We start from the raw sequence: 18927 nt of genomic DNA, 5'->3' as shown, positions 1-18927 counted from the left end.
GCAGAAAACTGAAAATATAGTGTTACCAAACAGCACCTTAAAATTTGTCCCAATATAAATATGTATATAAGAATCGCTTGCCTACTTGAGGTTCGTCCTTTTTTTTTTTTTTTTTTGATTTTGTTCTTTTATTTTGAATAATTTACTAACCGTGACCCATATGTTGAGTGAATATTTTTTCGTAATTATGCAAACATTCTTAGTCAATTATGAAGCAGGTTTTTTTTTCGTAATTACGCAAATATTCTTAATCAATTATGAAGAGTACTGTTATTAGCATCCCATAAATTATTTTGGACTGCCAATTTTTAGCTTTTTTTATTACAATAATAACATCAAATAAAATTACTACAAAGGACATCATTAATTTTGTGATACCACATCTCACAATTAAACCTACACATCCACTACATCATGAATTAGGGTTTATGAGAGCACTCACCTCCATCACCACCCCATCCATCTTTCCCAAGTCCTACCTTCAAAACCTACCCACCCTCAAAACCTTGAAAACCCTTGGGCGGCAATATTCCGACGATAACGGTGGCAACCATTTGATTACCTACACTTTTTCCGGCTATGACAATGAATGACATTTTTTACAACTCCATAAGACGAGAGGAGTACAATAATAAAAGCTTAGATGTTGTTCTTAGTTTAGATGAGATTGGCCTTGTAAGGGTAAGTTTCTTAAAAAAAATAGCAAAAATAATAACATAGTACATCATTTTTTCGGAAACTAAACTCCTTAACATATGACCAAAATTCGGGAACATAGGCAAAAACATTGTTTATTTGTTCGAGAACTGATAACCGAACATTGATTTTGAACTTTTTGTGATCTGAGATGAGTCTAGAATGATGAAAACTCAAAGAACTGGACCGTTTTAAAAGCTGGGAATCGGAGATTTTAATCTCCGAGAAGTGATTGTATGATAGGTTAAGACACGCAAGATTGGTGACAACCATAGACAAGTTTTGTATTGAAACATTTCTTAAAAGATTATTGTGGCTCAAATCAAGAGCTTGGATTTGAGAACAATGAAAAATATTAGATGAGAAGTTGATTAAATCGGCAGAGATAGTATTCTTCTTCTTTCTTTCTCTTCCCCTTCTTCTTCGTGGGTTTTGAAAAAGATCAGACTCTTTTTTCTTCTTAGTGAGTTTTGTTAGGGTTTTTTGGAAAGGAGGTTTTTTTGGAGGTGTGGGGGGTGTGCATTCAATGAGTGAAATGTTTAAAGATAATTTTGACATTATTTGGAGAGAGAAAAGAAATTTTAAGGATTACAAGTGAGGATCTAAAGAAATGGAAGGTCTAAAATAATTTATGAGGGTGCTAATAACACCACTCATTATGAAATATAAATCTTTTATTTTTTAACAAATTACTAATACATCCAAGATTTGTTAAAAATACGAATCGATCATATAATACTAGAAATTACAACTATCGTTTATTATAAATTTTAATTTAACACAATATTGAGAGGGAAAAAAACTATTCTCTTATGCAATAATAAATTATCAAAATTATTTATTGAAAATTATTTCTCATAGCATTAAAAACTGTTAATTGACTTAATGATCTATTTATTAACAAAACGATTAACTGAAAAACATTTTTTATATCATTAAAAATTATTAATTTACTTAATTATTTACTTATTAATAAAACTAATCATTTATTATGCAAGTATGATTTACGTATGTATTAATAAAAATAGTTATTTGTATATTTGTATATATATATATATATATATATTTCTTCTGCTTCTTTATTAGAAGACAATGTGATATTACAATTAGGAACTTGTATAAAAATTTATGAGAATGTCAATGAAGCAGTTGAACTGAAATGTTTACATTAAATCTTTTCATCTCTATTTTTTGGTTGTTTTACTTGTCTATGAATTGCACTGCAAACTCTTTTAAGAACTCAACATGACACAATAACTGCTTGTTTTAACACACCATACTCGGCTGGATCTAAAAATTTGGCTGATATGCATATTTTACATCAACACTTACAAAACAACATTCAAGAAAACATGCAGCAACTGAAATAATTTGGAAAATTGATGACGAAAATAGCAATAGTCATCTCAAAATTCTAGCAGGCCATGTCTGATTGATCGCCTTCAGCAAATATGAACATAATACAAACTAAACTTTCAAAACAAAGCCAACCACATTCATTACTCATTAAGGAAGGAGCTACCACATGTGTCGTGGACTCAGAATCCGTTCCATCAGAGGCACTGGAAGAAAACACTACACTCCTTTCAAGAGATTGGATTTGTAATTGTTGTCTAGTTTTAGTTCAATCATCGAAAGAAGTTCCAAAAACTAAATTCGGTAATTGAAGTTCAAGTTTGAGAGTTCAGTCTTGTAATCAAAGTTTTAAACAAAACCCGTGTTATTCAACTAGAAGATTACACAACAGTACGCTGATTGGCAGCCAAAAGTGCATCAACGTCTCAGAAACATAGAAAATCAATTCAAATACAAATACAATAGGACACCCAACATTAAAAATAATTGGGTTGCAGTCCAACAAAGCTAAAACATGAATTAGACTCCGATGCATAGCATTAAAACACCGGATACAGACACGGTCAAACCGAGTTAATACTAGACGGAAATGGCCAACAAAAACAAGGGCCTATTCCCACAAGCAGCTTTAACAAAAATCAGCCACTACATAATAGCATGGAAGAAAATCCTCCCTTATATACACCTCCCACCAGATGTATATAAACACAATGCTTCAGCCACCAGATGTATATAAACACAATGCTTCAGCCATAGTATTTTTTGGTTTCCAAAACTACTTTGAACCATTGAACTATACAGTACACCATATCTACAACAGAGCTTGTTCATTACCAAAAACAACTCTGTTTCAACATCTTAACTCCATCAATTACAACACCTAGTACATTACTCCCAATCTCCACATCACCTTAAATATGAGCTCATGTACAGCCTTGCCCCTATATCAAGAGGGCCACCATCTCCACCAACTGCATGGAGGGCAATAGGTATTGTTGAGAACAGGCTCACTGTGAGGGGAAACACGGGAGGTTCAATCTCAATACCATCTGAAAATTCAGATTTTGAAATGGATACACCAGTATCCCCTACTGTTTGTGATGCAAAACTAGTGCTTAGATCATTAATTGCTTTTGCGCCACCCCTGTTACCACTATCTCCAGGAAAATCAAATGCCAAGTCAAATGGGCTCATTATTAAAGCAACATCTTCAAGTGTCCTGCATTTACCTGGGCTACCTCTCCTTTGGAGGCGCTTATGTGTAGATAAATTGAGTACCAATGTGGACGTAGCATCGAGCCATTCTACCATCAGGTCTTCAACTTCATCATAATATATATGCCGCTCAATCTAGTTTGCATGTTTACAAGCAGTACACAAATCAAGAAAAAGTTTCAAACATACCGGCCAACTCAACATGAAAGGGGATGGGAGTGGTTGGCAACACAGAGAATTGAAGTAAAAAAACGGGGAAGAAAAAGAGAAGGTTGTCTGGAAACTACTCACAGCTAACTTGTGAACATATATAGACATGGATCTTGGCCCAAGGCCCAATACCCTTGCTTCAGTCAATAAAATCTGCATAAGGCAAGGAAATAACCAGTCAGAAAGATTTTGAACAGAGAAGCAAATAAACCCTAGATAAATCTAAAAGAAACCTATTTTTAGCATCACATAACATCTTTTCAGATTATTAATTCCGACTATAATACATGCATCTTTCTAGTCATTTTATTATAACAAACTTAACTTCTGCATCAGAATGGCTCCTTGTGCCGTGAGCAGTAGCTATAACAAATTCACTGAAACCTTCTTTCAATTGGTGTTATAAGGACATGAACATGATGATGGCTTATAGTGTTGGCAATTTACAAACAGAGGAGTACGCATGAACACAGTCAAATTGTGAATCGTTTTGCCAAAGTAATGAATTGTAGATTATATCCTTCATTTAAAATAAAATAAAATAAAATAAAAAATTGTGATATGTAATCTCACATATATATGGATTTACAAATAAAACCACATATATAATGTTTAAATGAAATAAAAAAATAAGTTGGGGGCATTACCATTGAAGTTGTGAAGGTTTAGGGTACATCAATAGTTACACCAGATGATAAAATTATGTGGGGCCACAGATGAAAAAGCTTGTGGACCCTAGTCTTGCCAGTGTACCATTGGATCCATTTCAAGAGGCATAACATCTCAAACTTCTCAACAGAGTTGAGTAAATCAAGAACTTATCCAATCAGAAAATGAAGAACTACCCACCAAAAAGATAGTGAAAAAAAAATTAAAACTAAAACAAACAAAACTGAAAAAGAGAAGAAAGAAACCATCAACAGAACTTGAATTCATGAAGCAAACATCTAATTAGCATTTTTAAAGAAATGCATACCCCTAACAATGAATTACACAAATTAATGCGCAAAACGCAATGGTAACAAGGGTTTTCCTTTAAAAACAATCCGTACACATGCACTACTATATCAGGCATCCATACCCATCTACATTTAACAATCATGGCTAGATCACCCATAGCTTCATCTACTCCTCCTCCTTTTTTTTTTAATAACTCAGCCACTGCAGTCTATAGATGCTTGTATGAGTTTCCCTTATCTTAACCTCCAAAACACTTGTCACGCAACTAGTTAATGCCACTCCTCAGACTCTCTCTAACACCTATGAAACATGTGTCCATATGAATCCAAATATTTTTTTAACCTTCGCAGAAGTGAATATGCTTCGGACACATTACTAACACATTCTTCCATCACTAAAACAAAATGAAACACATTGCAAGTTTCAAGAAAATAACTTCGAAGCCAATTATTAAAATCAAAATAATATGGGTTTATATATATTAATCCCAGACTTCTTAAATTTAGGAACCCAAAACTTTCGATTTGTTTGGAAAGTGAGCTTTTCATAAAATAAATAGTACTTTTTTTTTAATTCTTCGTTTCCAACATGCATAAAATAAATTACTATTTTGACAGAATAAAATATAAATATATTAGCAACATAAAAAACAAAGAATTTGGTAAATAATTTCATGTATACAGTCGGGATGTTTGGTGTAGTTTTTTTGAGCCAACTTATAGATTATAGATTCTAGCCTTAGAAAAGCTATTTTGGACTGTTTGGTTAGACTTATTTCACATAATTTTTGATTACCAAACCAAACCAAACCAAACCAAGCCTTAAGTCCCATCAAATGGGGTCAGCTACATAAATCTTTTTTCTCCATGCGGCCCTATCAAAGGTCATTTCATTAGTCAAATTAAGCAGATAAATAGTTTATAATTCTAGCAACTTATTTTATTCTAACTCAAAAAAGCTTATTATGAGAAGTTGTCCAACCCCCCACTTCTAATTATAACAGCTTATTTACAATTATACCCTTAGATTTTTTATTTTTTTAAATAGAAAAAAACCCAAATGCACTGTGGACTAGTTTATATATATACATATGGGACATGTGGACTAGCAGTTAATAACAAAAAAATAAAAGTTAATTCAATTCACAACTAACAAAGGTTAACTCAATTTACAATTAACAGGGATAAAAAGGACATTTACACATCAAAAAGCTATTTCATGGCTTATTTACCAAACATTATCAGTAACTTAAATCTATAATCCAGCAGCTACACAAACAGATTAACACCTTCTGATTAAAGTCATAATCTATAATCTGTTAAGCTACAATTTATAATTTGTTTTAACAATTACACCAAACACCCCCAGTATATACATAACAAAGTATATTTCTTTGTTCTTGTGCTGCTCCTATGTCATGTCTTGACTTTTTGAAAATTGTATGTCAGCATATCTGCATCATGTAATATCATATCTGTGCCCATATTTGTGCTTCTTAAGCCCTACTCAACACACGTTGCTGAACTCTTCCAATTGCATCCTAAAATAGACTTCAGCCTGTCCTATACTCCAGCATCACCCAACCAGACCACTAAACACAAGCGAAGGATTTTTATTGGGATTGGGTTGACACATCATAATCTGACCAAAGAATGGTTTCGGTTGGGATTGGGCAACCCATGCCAATCCAAAGCCAATCTACTGTTATAACTTTTAAGGCTACTCACCAATGGGGCCAATTCTGGAGCAATGGGGAAAGTTTAGAGCCAATTTAATATGTACAATTGTTAATTACATTACATATTTTACATGCAATTTAAATTCAATTACAAATGTGGAAGAGGATTACCTTCTTTTTCTTAAGAACAAACCACATGTAGAGTTTTTCAATAGCCTCCTTGACATGCCTACCAGCCAGCTTTCTCTCATTGCAATGAGCAGCAATGTCTGACAGTATTTCTGTGCATGGAATTCTGTGTTTTGATGCTGCAGCAGATAATGCTTCCTGGCCTTCAATTGATTCTGCTGCATCTTTATCAAAACAGACTCCAGTGAAACATCTTCTTGGAAATTCGTCCCAAATGTTCAGTTTTTGAGGCATTTTTCTGTGCTTTAAGTACATCTCTTCAGCTTCAATTGTAGCAGCCAATGTCCTATGTACAACAATATCCGGATACCTATGCAGTGGTGAAGTAAAATGAGTGTAGAAAGGAACAGCCAGAGCATAATGCCTCCACTCACTCTCGCTGTCTTTTAAATCTCCACTACAGAAGTATGTCGCCAATTGCATTGGTTTTGATGCATATGACACAACAATGTTAAACAACACAGAATCATTCTTGAGTTTTTCTCTAATCCACTCCAATGAATGATGAAGCTGGCCTGAAGCAGTGTCCAATTCGAAACCATGTTTGCTACAAAAAGCTTCAAACTCTCTGAGCTTTCGCAGGTTAGGTTCAGGGTGCCTCCGCAACAATGCACTACCAGGATAAGCTTTAGATATTACTCCAGCAGCTGTCCTATTAGCCAAAAACATAAACTCCTCAACTAGGAAATTTGAGTCCTTCCTTTCAGAAAGTATACTATCATATGGCATGCCGTCTTCATCAAATAAGAAAACCACTTTGGAGCTTTCAAGACTCAATGCCCCATCATTAAACCTCTTCTCCTTTAATGTCTGTGAAATTTCATGAAGGCATTTAACAGATCTAATAACATCAGACCATTGAAAGTCGCCATGCAACTGAGGAAAACCATTTTTTGAGGTACTAAAACTCCCCACATCAAACAACCCATCAATAATGTCCTGAGCATGTTCATAGGAGAGTTTGCAACAAGATCGTACAACAGTACGGCCAATCCACTGCTCCAGAAGCTCCCCAGTTAAACTGATGTCCCAGAAAATCGAAAAGGCAAGTCTGTCTACTCCAGGATTAAGTGAGCCTAGATTCTCTGAAAGCATTGAGGGCAACATGGGTAATTTACCCCACAATAAATAGACACTCTTGGAACGAATTTGAGCATCTATATCTAGTGCTGTGTCTGGTAGAACAAAATATGACACATCTGCGATGTGCACACCAACTCTGCAAATGCCATTGGATAACATTTCAACTGATAGTGCATCATCAAGATCAGTGGCAGTGGAAGGGTTGATAGTAAATATGCACAAATTTCTTAGGTCGCTTCTGTTTTCAAATCCCTCTGGTGGAATCTCCCAAGGAACACATGGAAAGCAAGAAAGTGAGTCAGGAGAAAATTCAGAAGAATGAATTGCATTTTCAAATAAAATTGCAGAAATCTGTGGTTTAATCTCTCCACCCCTTCCAAAAATATGCATGACATGAGCACGTGGGACACAATTTTCTTCCCCCCAATCATCTATACATGCACCTACAAGTTCCATTTCAATTGTTGCATCACCATCGTCCAATCTTTTCTTGATAATGTCAGGCAGGTCTCTCAAAAATACCATCATTTTGGGAAACCTCAGGTCAGTTGGTGTCAACGTGATGTACTCCTGATTGGGAGATAACAATGAATTTTTTTTCTTCTTCTTGTCCTTTTTGCGACCTTCCCTATTAGAAAGCCACTGCTTAACACTAAGAAATCCGACAATAGCATCACGACGATGAGACCTTTCAATGATAGCCACAACTTTTCCAGTTGGTCGTTTTGATGGGAATGAACTTATTATCGCACATAAGTTCTCCATTGAAATTGTGACATCATTCTGTTCATTTGAACAAACTGTCTGAGAAGGATCCAGCACAAAGGGACAATGTCCATCAATAGGGCTATAACTATAATCTGGTGAAGAGGTGCAATGTCCAAGTAGTTCTGGACCAACATTTGCACAAGTGGAAGTACCATTTACATATTCATAACCCATGTCTACCTTATTTTTTCCTTGGCAGCTATCACCAACTAACTCAGTGACTTGAGAGTTATAATCATCCAAAGGCGCAGAATTGTTGAAAGTCTCAGCAGACCCTTTCATATTAGTCCATGATGACAAATTGTCAACTTTAATCACAACAATATCACCCTCCACCTATGTGTTAAAAGACAATTAATCAAAAAACACATTTAGCGCATGTGCACTAAAGGACTAACCAAAGAATTAATACAAGGCATTAAATATGAAAGTTAATAACAACAATAATAATAATCCTTAAAGCATCCAATGACAAATGTAAGTCAAAAAAATTGCCAATTACAAAGTAATTCAAAAATCAGTCATGTGCACCAACAAAACCAAGAGAGAGAAAGAAATAAGTAATTTTCAGGTCACTTTGGGGAAGAGAGGGGAAATAAAACCAACTAGTATACAATTTTTCCTTCTAAGCAATAAACCAAGAGTAACTTAAAAGCTACCAACATTAGAAATGTCAAAACTGAAAATTAAAAGGATAAGCTTTGGACAACGACTGGTCACAAAAAGATAAAAATGGTGATGATAATTAGCAACTAGCCGACCAGCACTTGTTTATGAAGTCACTAATTGCATCTTCGGTGTTCATAGACTAAAAAATATCACATGTTAACCTCTGAAATGAAAAATCAAGTAGATGAAAAATCAAGTAGTACAGTTTTGTATGGTTAAGTATCACAAGAGAGTGAGCAACATGATGCATGTAACTGAGGAAACCAGCCCCTAGTTGTTCACAGAAAGCAATTAATAGAGGGTTGACGAATCAAAAAGCGAAGCAGTTAATCAAAACTGAAGCAATTGAGAGAGGTTGAGGATAATAAACTGAAGTAGTTTCAAAGGCAATTTTGGCATACAAATTAGTGACAGCTTCAAAAATAGGTAGACACCAAACTAGTGTTCACCCTTTATATGTTAGATTCTGGATCTTAGTTGCACGAAGTGGAAGCGGGAGTTGGAGAGGGGGAACGTGGCCACTTAGAAGAATCGTAGATTAGGAGCGCTTATGTATTATTTTTATTAATTATATTTTTAATTTATCCACATAACTTTTTTTATTTTTCGTGATGGTTATACAAACCATCTAGTAACCCAAACACTTGATTTTTAATTTATTTTTTATTTTTAATTGATATATATATATTATAAATAAAAAAATATAACAAATAAAGAATAATAAAGTATGTTAAAATAAATAAAAAATAAAAATTGAATGATTTATTTTATAGATTTTATTAGATTTTTTTTTTATTATATATGATTTAATTAGATTTATTATATAACAAATTATATTATTTATTATATGTTAAAAACGGGAGGGGGGAAGAGATAGAGAACACAAATCGACGAGAGAGAGAGAGAGAGAGAGAGAAGAAGAAGAAGAAGATGATGACAAGGAGATGATGAAGAAGAGAAGACAGAGAGAGAGAAGAGGAGATCGACACAGATGAAGACAAAGAGAAGACGACACAGATCGACATAGATCTTCGCTCTCCTGCTACCACTGGTCCACTATTAAGTTTCTCTCAACAACCCTTCTTTTTTCTCCTCTCATGTCAGCCTGTCCGAGAAACCCATGCCGAATCCGACACATATCTCACACCCGCACCCGTGCCGTGTCGTGTCGACACGGGTACGCTGCCCTAAACCAATGAGTCCATGTGACAAAGGATCTAGACAAGTTCCTTCTCTTCTCAAATTCGCGTTTCTCTAACATTAGACTCACAATTCTTCTCCGATTCTTCCTCAGAAGTGCAGTTCTTCGGCTGATTCGTAAGCTACTTCAGTGATTCTTGCTACTAAGTTCTGGATGCACAAATAAATGCTTTCAGATAACGAAGGGAAAAATGAGAACCCAACACAGTTTTTATTTTATGATATAAAACAATGCCCTTCTTTAGCCATGAACTCAATAAAAAAATTGGAACATCAATGATTAATGCCATAAAATTGTTGTATAAAAGGAGAATAAACATATCAAAGGTAGTAAGTTAACTTGTATCCCTTTAAATCTATGAAATGCAGTGTAAGGTAAAAGTCTGAAGGCATTCAACAGCACTTCATTCAGGAAATCACTAGCAAAAGACAACCCCAGACTTACAGCTCTATTGTGAGCAGCAATTCCGCTGATGAGGACATCCAATTGAACTCCATCAATTTTACAATAGGCCTAACAACACAAAACAGTATATGCATATTATTTACATCATACTAGAACAAAAACACGAGACATAAATATGGTACATAAAAAATTAAAATGGACCTGAAGTCTGTTGTGAGCATTCACACGAAAAAGCGCTTTAAAGAGATGACCTTTCTGCACAAGTAAAAACTAAGCATGATACAACCTTCTTCTCCATAATATCATTACAAGGGCTTAAATGTTAAAATTAATACCATATTTACATTGCATACATTAGATATATTGGATGCATTGGGTTCATGCATTCTTTGTATTCATGTATTTTTATATTCACGTGTTTTATATTTATTAGGTTCACTGTCTATATTATATTCATGTACTTAGTTGTAAGGTTGTTCATTGAACTTATGTATAACCTTCTCTATATAAAAGGATGTAAACCTATGGACAAAAAGAAGAATAAGAGAAAAAATACAAGATCAATATAAGTTACATTTGATACAAAATAATAGTTCATTCTAGAGAGAGTTTTATCAAAAGCTAACAGAAGTGGTATCAAAGCATTGGTTGGGTCACGAACAAGCTGGGCATAGAGATCGGATACGGAAAAACAAGCCCCCAAAGAAGAACAACCAAAATGTATCTACTCCTATCTTTAATGGTGAAAATTTTGATTTTTGGTATGTGAAAATGAGAACTATTTTTGTCTATATGGATCTTTGGGATCTTGTTGAGAATGGGTTCGAGGAACTTGAAGATGAAGGAGCTTTGACAAATCCCCAAAAGAACCAATTGAAAGAACAAAGAAAGAAGGATTCAAAGGCTCTCTCTTTATTCAACAAGGAGTTTCAGAAATAATCTTTCCAAGAATTATCAATGCTACAAAAGAAAAGGAGGCATGGCATATTCTTCAAAAAGAGTATAGAGGCAACTTGAAGGTAAGAACCATCAAACTTCAATTATTGAAAAAAGATTTTGAAAATATAAAGATGAAGGATATGGAATTGTCGAAGGATTATTTTTCTAGATTTATAGAACTTGTGAACCAAATGAAAATTTATGGGGATAATATTTCTAATCAAAGAGTTGTTGGGAAAATTTTGATAAGTGTGCTGGAGAAATACAATCCTACTGTTGCTGTCATTGAAGAAACTAAAGATCTTACTGATTTGAGTATTGAAGAATTGATGGGTTCAATTAAAACATTTGAGCAAAAGTTGAGTAGGCAATCTGAAAAGTCAATTGAAAGTTCCTTTCAATCCAAGCACAATGTTAGTACTTCTAATTCCCAAGGAGGAGGAAGAAATGCAAATGGAAGTAAGAAATGCAAGAGGAAGAGGAAGGTCTAATTTTCAAAGAAATGAAAATGAAGAGTCCACTCAACAAAAGTGTAGAATTTGCAACCGAAGCAATCATGTTGATAAAGATTGTTGGTTTCGGTGAAAGCCAAAATGTTACAATTGCAACAAATTTGGGCATGTCAAGAAGGATTGCCAAGTCAAGAGCACTCAACAAGCTAATTTTTCCGAGGAGCAAGAAAGTGAAAGGCACATGTTCTATGCTTGTCACAAGGCATTGGATCAAAACAAGGATGTATGATTTCTCAATAGCGGATGTAGCAATCACATGACAAGAGATGAGAGCATTGTTGTGAAAATGGATGCTTCCTCCAGTTCTCAAGTAAAAATGGGAAATGGTGCCTTAGTCCAAACGAAAGGAAAATGTACTATTACTATAGAAACCAAGATGGGCACAAGATTCATTTCCGATGTTCTCCTAGTTCCAGACTTGGAGCAAAATTTGCTAAGTATTGGACAACTTATGGAGCACGGATACCTTGTTCACTTTGAAGAAGATTTTTGCAAAATTTTTGACAAAGGGGGGAGAAGCCAAGTTGTAGCAAAAATCAAGATGGAGAAGAATAGAAGTTTTTCTCTCATTTTTCAGTATAGCAAAAATGCGGCTTTGAAGATGGATGTGATTGACAATTCATGGCTTTGGTATAGAAAATTTGGGCACCAGAATTTTCAAAGCTTGAAGCATCTACAATAAAAGAATATGGTTTTTGGATTGCCGACCATTCATGAAGTGCAACATATTTGTGAAGGTTGTGCACTTAGAAAGCATCACTGGGAGTCATTTCCAAAGGAGAAAGCATGGAGAACTAAAGCACCATTGGAGCTTGTCTATACCGATGTGTGCGGACTTATGGATACACAAACTAATGGAGGTAACAAGTACTTCATTATTTTTATTGATGATTTTACTAGAATGACTTGGGTGTATTTCATGAGACAAAAGAGTGAAGTTTCTTTATCTTCAAGAAATTTCAAAATCTTGTTGAAAAACAAAGTGGTTGTTTGATGAAAGCATTGAGAAGTGATAGAGGCAACTCAAATGAGTTTATGAAATTTTGTGAATATATTGGTATGGAAAGGCAATTGACCATTGGGTACACTCCACAACAAAATGGTGTGGCGAAAAGGAAGAATAGAACTATAGAGGAAATGTCCCAAGTGTATGCTACATGAGAAGGGGCTACCCAAAACTTTTTGGGATGAGGCTGTGTATCGCAGTGTACTTGATGAATAGATGTTTTACAAAAGCTCTTAAGGACAAAACTCCATTTGAAGCTTGGAGTGGAAGGAAACCATTGTTGAATCACTTGAAGGTATTTGGTTGCATTTGTTATGCTCATGTTCCAAAAGAAGTGAGGCACAAGCTTGATGAAAATAGTAAGAAATGCATCTTTGTGGGTTATAGCTCGAAATCCAAAGGCTATAAACTCTTCAGTTTGGATCAATAGAAGGTGATTATTTGTAGAGATGTTCTCTTTGGTGAGAAAGTGTCTTTTGATTGGAAGGAAAATGAAGTTCAAGATCAAAGCATTGCTTTCAATGAAGAATTGGAAAGTCCACAAGTTGAAGATGTTGCGAAGCTTGGATCTCCACAAAGATTGTCACCAATTGCTAGTTCACATTCTTCTCCAAGTTCAAGTTGAAGTTCAAGTTCTTCATCTCCAAGTTCAACTCCAAGAAATATAAGGAGTCTTAGTGATGTATGCAAGATGCAATTTATGCATTGATGAACTTGAAAATTTTGAAGAGGCAATTAAAGATGAAGCATGGAAGATGAAATTCATGTGATTGAGAAGAACAAGACTTGGGAGCTAGTGGAGAAACTGAAAGGAAAAGAAATAATTGGTGTGAAGTGGATTTTCAAAACAAAGTTCAATCCAGATGGCTCTATTCAAAAGAAAAAAGCAAAACTTGTGGCGAAAGGGTATTCACAACAACCCCGGAATTGATTTTCAAGAAACTTTTGCTCCTGTGGCTCGACTTGATACAATTAGAGCTATCATTGCTTTGGCGGCTCAAAAGGGTTGGTTCTTGCACCAACTTGATGTAAAGTCAGCATTTTTGAATGGAAAATTAGAAGAGGTGTATGTTGATCAACCTCAAGACTTTATTGTCAAAAGCAAAGAAGATAAAGTGTACAATTTGAAGAAGGCTTTATATGGCCTAAAGCAAGCACCCAGGGCATGGTATAGTGAAATTGATGCTTACTTCAATGAAAAGGGTTTTCAAAGAAGCAAAAGTAAGCCAACTTTGTACATCAAGAGGCAAGGTACAACCGGTATTGTCATTGTTTCACTTTATGTTGATGATATGGTTTTTACCGGTAGTGATGAAAAATTGATTGAACATTTTAAAAGGGAAATGATGAAAAAAATATAAAATGAGTGATTTGGGGCTATTGCATCATATTTTAGGTATTGAAATCTACCAAAACAATAGTGTTTTTATTTGTCAAAAGAAGTATGCTCAAACACTTCTTGAGAAATTCAAAATGAAGAATTGCAAATCAGTTGTTATTCCCTTGATTGTGAATGAAAAGTTGTCAAAGAAAGATGGAAGCAAAGAAGCTGAAGTATCTTGTTATAGAGGTTTGGTTGGAAGTTTGTTGTACTTGACTGCTATAAGACCGGACATCATGCATGCTACAAGTTTAGTGTCTCGGTTTATGCACAGTCCAAGCCAAATTCATTTTGGGGTTGCAAAAAGAGTGTTGAGATACATTCAAGGTACACTTGATCATGGAATTTTTTATGAGAAATTTGTTGATGCAAAGTTACTTGCATTTTGTGATAGTGATTGGACCGGATGTGTTGATGATATGAGAAGCACTGTTGTGTATGCATTTTCTCTTGGATCGGGCGTAATTTCATGGTCATCCAAGAAACAACAAACTGTGACACAATCATCCGCTAAGGCCGAATATATTTCAGGATCATTGGCAACTACACAAGCAATTTGGCTAAGAAGAATTTTGGATGATTTTAATGAGAAACAAGGTGAAGCTACTCCAATTATGTGTTCTAACAAGTATGCTATTGCTATGACAAAGAATCCCATCTATCATTCTCGTACCAAACACATTACTATCAAATATCATTTCATTAGAGAAGCTGTGGAAGATGATGAGATTCAAATCAAGTATTGCAAGACTGAAGATCAAGTTGTGGACATCTTCATCAAAGCTCTACCAATGGATAAGTTCGAATTTTTTAGAGAAATATTGGATGTCACACAATATGGCATTAAGGGGGAGTGTTAAAATTAATGCCATATTTACATTGCATACATTAGATACATTGGATTCATGCATCCTTGGTATTCATGTATTTTTATATTCATGTTTTTTATATTTATTAGGTTCATTGTTTAGATTATATTCATGTACCTAGTTAATTGTAAGGTTGTTCATTGAACTTATATATAACCTTGTCTATATAAAAGGATGTAAGCCTATGGGAAAAAAAAAGAATAAGAGAAAAAGTACAAGATCAATACAAGTTAAATTCAATACAAAATAATAGTTCATTCTAGAGAGAGTTTTATCAAAAGCTAACATTAAAAAATCGTAATTCAGTGCAATAAACAGAATTGAAACAAATTATCGAACTGAGTTGAAACACATTAGCAGACTGACCTCTAATGCCTCATTAACAGCTTCGACAGACCAGTGTGGAGCAAAATATTTTCTCAGATCCTTATTTGCATATGACCACATTGACTCCTCACAAACAAGCGTCTCAGGACATGATTTTGAAAACTTTCTTCCACCAAAATCAGCTGAAAAAACTTGCTGATTTTGCATATTACCTTCCTGTGGTGCTTCTTGTTCATTTATATCCATTGTTGGCAAAGAATTGAAAGCAACATTAGATGCTTTGGGCAGTCGCTCCATATTTGATGGGCTGCCACTCCCCGCAATTTCAGATGGTTCTGCACGTAATTCATTTACCGAACCACAAGCTACTTGAAGAAAGAAAATTTTGAGAACATCAGATCAAGAACTAACAACCTTAGGACCCATATAATACATGCATTCCACAAATATAAAGGGGAATGCAGAGTAAGAGGAAAAGATAAAAGACCAAAACTTGAAAAACCAAACCAAATAAGTTCAGATTCCAAGTAGATTCACTTGAGGTTAAAGACATAAAAATGAATTATCTATATTTTTAAAAATTCTCTTAGTGCATTATTATAGAGAAAACTAATGAAGTGAACAGAGGTAATAGGGAAGTTTTGGCATAGATTTCAGATATTAGTCCTCAATACATGTTTTCCGAAAACTGTTAACATTTGAGAATATGAGTTTAGTATCATTGACAATCATAGATATATATATATATATAGAGAGAGAGAGAGAGACGTTCTGGTCTAAAAACTGGTTATGTTAACTAGTTCTTTCTAACTCGGATTTTAAAAATAGTTCCTAAGAACAACAAACCCCAAAAAATTTTGATTCTATGTTTTTGTCTTGGTGACTTTGAGTCTATGAAACATGGACACTCTAAAATCAATGCCGTGGCGGTGTTCGACACGGGGACACGCTGGAGACACGTACGGGACACGCCAATTTAATGATTTTTTTGTAAGGGACACGGCGGGAACACGCATGTCCATATGGGGACACGACATGGGACACATTGGGGCTATTTTTTTTTTTTTTCCTTTTGCCTATCTTATTTAGTGTTTTTGAGAAGAATATTGTTAGATGTTGAATGTTTTCCCTTTCTCGTCTCAGTTCTTATTATCATTTATTATGACTCTTTTTTGTGAATAGATGATCTATTAATTTGTTTAAATGTAGTGGTTATATTTATTGAATTAATGTTACTATGTTAGATGAATGTAATATAAATCTACATAATACATAAAAATATATAAAATAAAATTCGCCATGTCTCCCACCGTGTCCATGTCCCATTTTTTGGAATTGCCGTGTCCCGTATCCATGTCCATATCCGTATCCATATCCGTGTCCATGTCCATGTCCATGTCCATGTTTCATAGCTTTGAGTACTAAAAACTACTTCAGAAAACTCCCGCAAAATCCAATAATTTTTCCATTTCACATGTCCATGGCTTCCAAAAATATACTCAAAATAGTCATACTAAATCAATGATGTTCAAGTTAGCACTTTAATTATGTTCATGTTCTTGTTGTCAATAGAAGCAAACCTGCATATACTTTTATGCTTATGTGATGTTTCTTGTTTCCTATGCAAAAAAATAAAATAAATAAAAATAAATCCCTTTTATTTAAGATGCATCGTCTCATTACACCAGACACAGCATTATTTCCGGCTTATCCCAACAAGGGAAAAAAGTTAGGAAGAAATTTCCTCCACATCCCAAAATTAAAATTCTCCCCATAACTGCAGTTGTGTTCAGTTATAAAAAATAAATAATAAATAATAATAATACTAAAAGTAGGGGAGGGGGATAAGAAAGAAGAAAGAAAGCCTCAATTCAACTTACATTAAAGTTGCAGTAGGCTCAGTTTAGGTGGAAAGACTTTCCTTTCGTTCAGTTTCTCAGCCACCGAAAAGAACCTTTTTCAATGATCTCTAATGTCGTGTTTGGTTCATGAATTAGGTACGGATTTGGAAAGGAAAAAGGAAAAAGTGAATGAAATGGGTGTGAAATGTAGCTTTATTTCATACACATTTTGCCTAACTTTTCCCTTTCCATTTCCAAATCCTTGTCCAAATTCATGAACCAAACACAGCCTAAAAGATTAAATTTTAAGTAAATGGTTTCTCATTTGTGCATCTGGGTTTGCAAAAAGAGAATCCCCATTGTATCTATCTCCATATAACACTGATAACATCAAAACAGAAATACACAAAAACATTGCCACACCACAAAATCCTTCCCACATTTAAAACCCAAAAACCCAACTCTTTGCTGAACACCCATTGCATAATACAGAAAGTTTTAAACTGTAATTGGTAATTTCCAAGCCACTATCTCAAAACTAAATCTCCTAACAACTCCCAACTATAAACCTTGAACAGTGCACCCAACTTAGTAGTTAACTAGAACTCCAATCAAAGCAATGATTCAAGAAACACATAAAGCAATTTAGCACAAACATATATATACAAATATACATAAAGCTATATATGAAAGTGAAAAATACCTGAAACAGAAGAATTGTGTTTGGATCGTCGATTGGATCGACGCCTCTTCTTCTTGTCCTTATCAACATCCTCAGTCTTCTCAGTATGAGACTGCTCAACCACTGCCCCTTTCATAATTTACCCAACAATCCCAAAAAAAAAAAAAAAAAAAGAAGATAAAAACCCACAAACCCAATTCAAAAAAAAAAAAAAAAAACAAAGCTAAACTAAAGATAAAGAATCGAACATCTTCCGATGGGTTATAAAAAAAAATTTAACGGAAGAAGCCGATCAAGATGGGGGGAGAAAGAAAGAAAGAAAGAAAGAAAGAAAGAAGAAACGAATTAACAGAAGCTTTGTATAGAGAGATAGGATTATAAATGTAGAGAGCGAGAGAGGCCATAGTGGGGGAGGTGAAAGGGACGTAACTGTTGGTTGGTGGAGACATTGGCGCCGACTCTTTGATTCCTCTGTCTTCCTCAAACTTTTTCCCCCCACTCTCTCTCAATTTTTTTCTTCTCTCTGTTTTAGTGGGTGATGAACTGACTATAAAAAGTGCCACTTTGGGACTTTCTAGATTGTCCGATTAAAATAGGAAAAATTATAATTCGGTATTTGATAAAATAATTATTAATTTATAAAAAATATATATATATAATTTTAATTATTAATATTTATAAGATTTATTAATTGAAAATTATTTTTCTTATAAATATTACTGATGTGATGTTTTCTATTAAAATATGTGGTAGTTACATAACTCAAATATAAATGATATATCATTTTATCATCGGTAGAAAACCATTTATCATATTTATTAGAATTAATTGTCTACACTAATTCATTACAAGATGAACAGTTTCAATGGTTTGAGCGAACCAATGCAGGTGCATTCATTACAAGATGAACAGTTTCAATGGTTTGAGCGAACCAATGCAG

At 34.3% G+C, this 18927-nt stretch overlaps 1 protein-coding gene across 7 annotated transcripts; it reads right to left on the bottom strand.

Moving 5' to 3' along the window:
• Positions 1-2398: 2398 nt before the first annotated feature.
• LOC114286199 (DIS3-like exonuclease 2) lies at positions 2399-18548 on the bottom strand. Of its 7 annotated transcripts, none has more exons than XM_028229292.2 (7): positions 18009-18548; positions 15504-15829; positions 10632-10685; positions 10470-10538; positions 6287-8491; positions 3559-3630; positions 2399-3402 (listed from the first exon to the last, which is right to left on the bottom strand). In XM_028229292.2, exons 1-7 carry the CDS (start codon positions 18121-18123, stop codon positions 2959-2961), a joined length of 3285 nt encoding a protein of 1094 aa, XP_028085093.2. In that variant the 5' UTR covers positions 18124-18548; the 3' UTR covers positions 2399-2958. The 7 variants fall into 7 exon arrangements, with proteins under 7 accessions (XP_028085093.2, XP_028085092.2, XP_082777194.1 ...); XM_028229291.2 differs by having other exon boundaries at positions 15504-15832; positions 18009-18516; XM_082921068.1 differs by lacking the exon at positions 10632-10685 and having other exon boundaries at positions 18009-18512.
• Between the last annotated feature and the right edge of the window lie 379 nt (positions 18549-18927).

The sequence above is a fragment of the Camellia sinensis genome, chromosome 3 (genome assembly GCF_055761805.1).
Source record: "Camellia sinensis isolate YWXY chromosome 3, ASM5576180v1, whole genome shotgun sequence".
Classification (NCBI taxonomy): Eukaryota; Viridiplantae; Streptophyta; class Magnoliopsida; order Ericales; family Theaceae; genus Camellia; species Camellia sinensis.
The sequence above is the reverse complement of the archived record's forward strand: the minus strand, read 5'-3'. Positions and strand labels throughout refer to the sequence as shown.

Bases quoted from the DNA above. Each gene is read 5' to 3' on its own strand.
- LOC114286199 (XM_028229291.2), bottom strand. From the start codon at position 18,123: ATGAAAGGGGCAGTGGTTGAGCAGTCTCATACTGAGAAGACTGAGGAT. The intron at 3,631-6,286 runs GTAATCCTCTTC...TGCCTTATGCAG, and splicing joins TTGTTCTTAAGAAAAAGAAG to ATTTTATTGACTGAAGCAAG. The intron at 3,403-3,558 runs GTGAGTAGTTTC...CATGCAAACTAG, and splicing joins TATATGTTCACAAGTTAGCT to ATTGAGCGGCATATATATTA.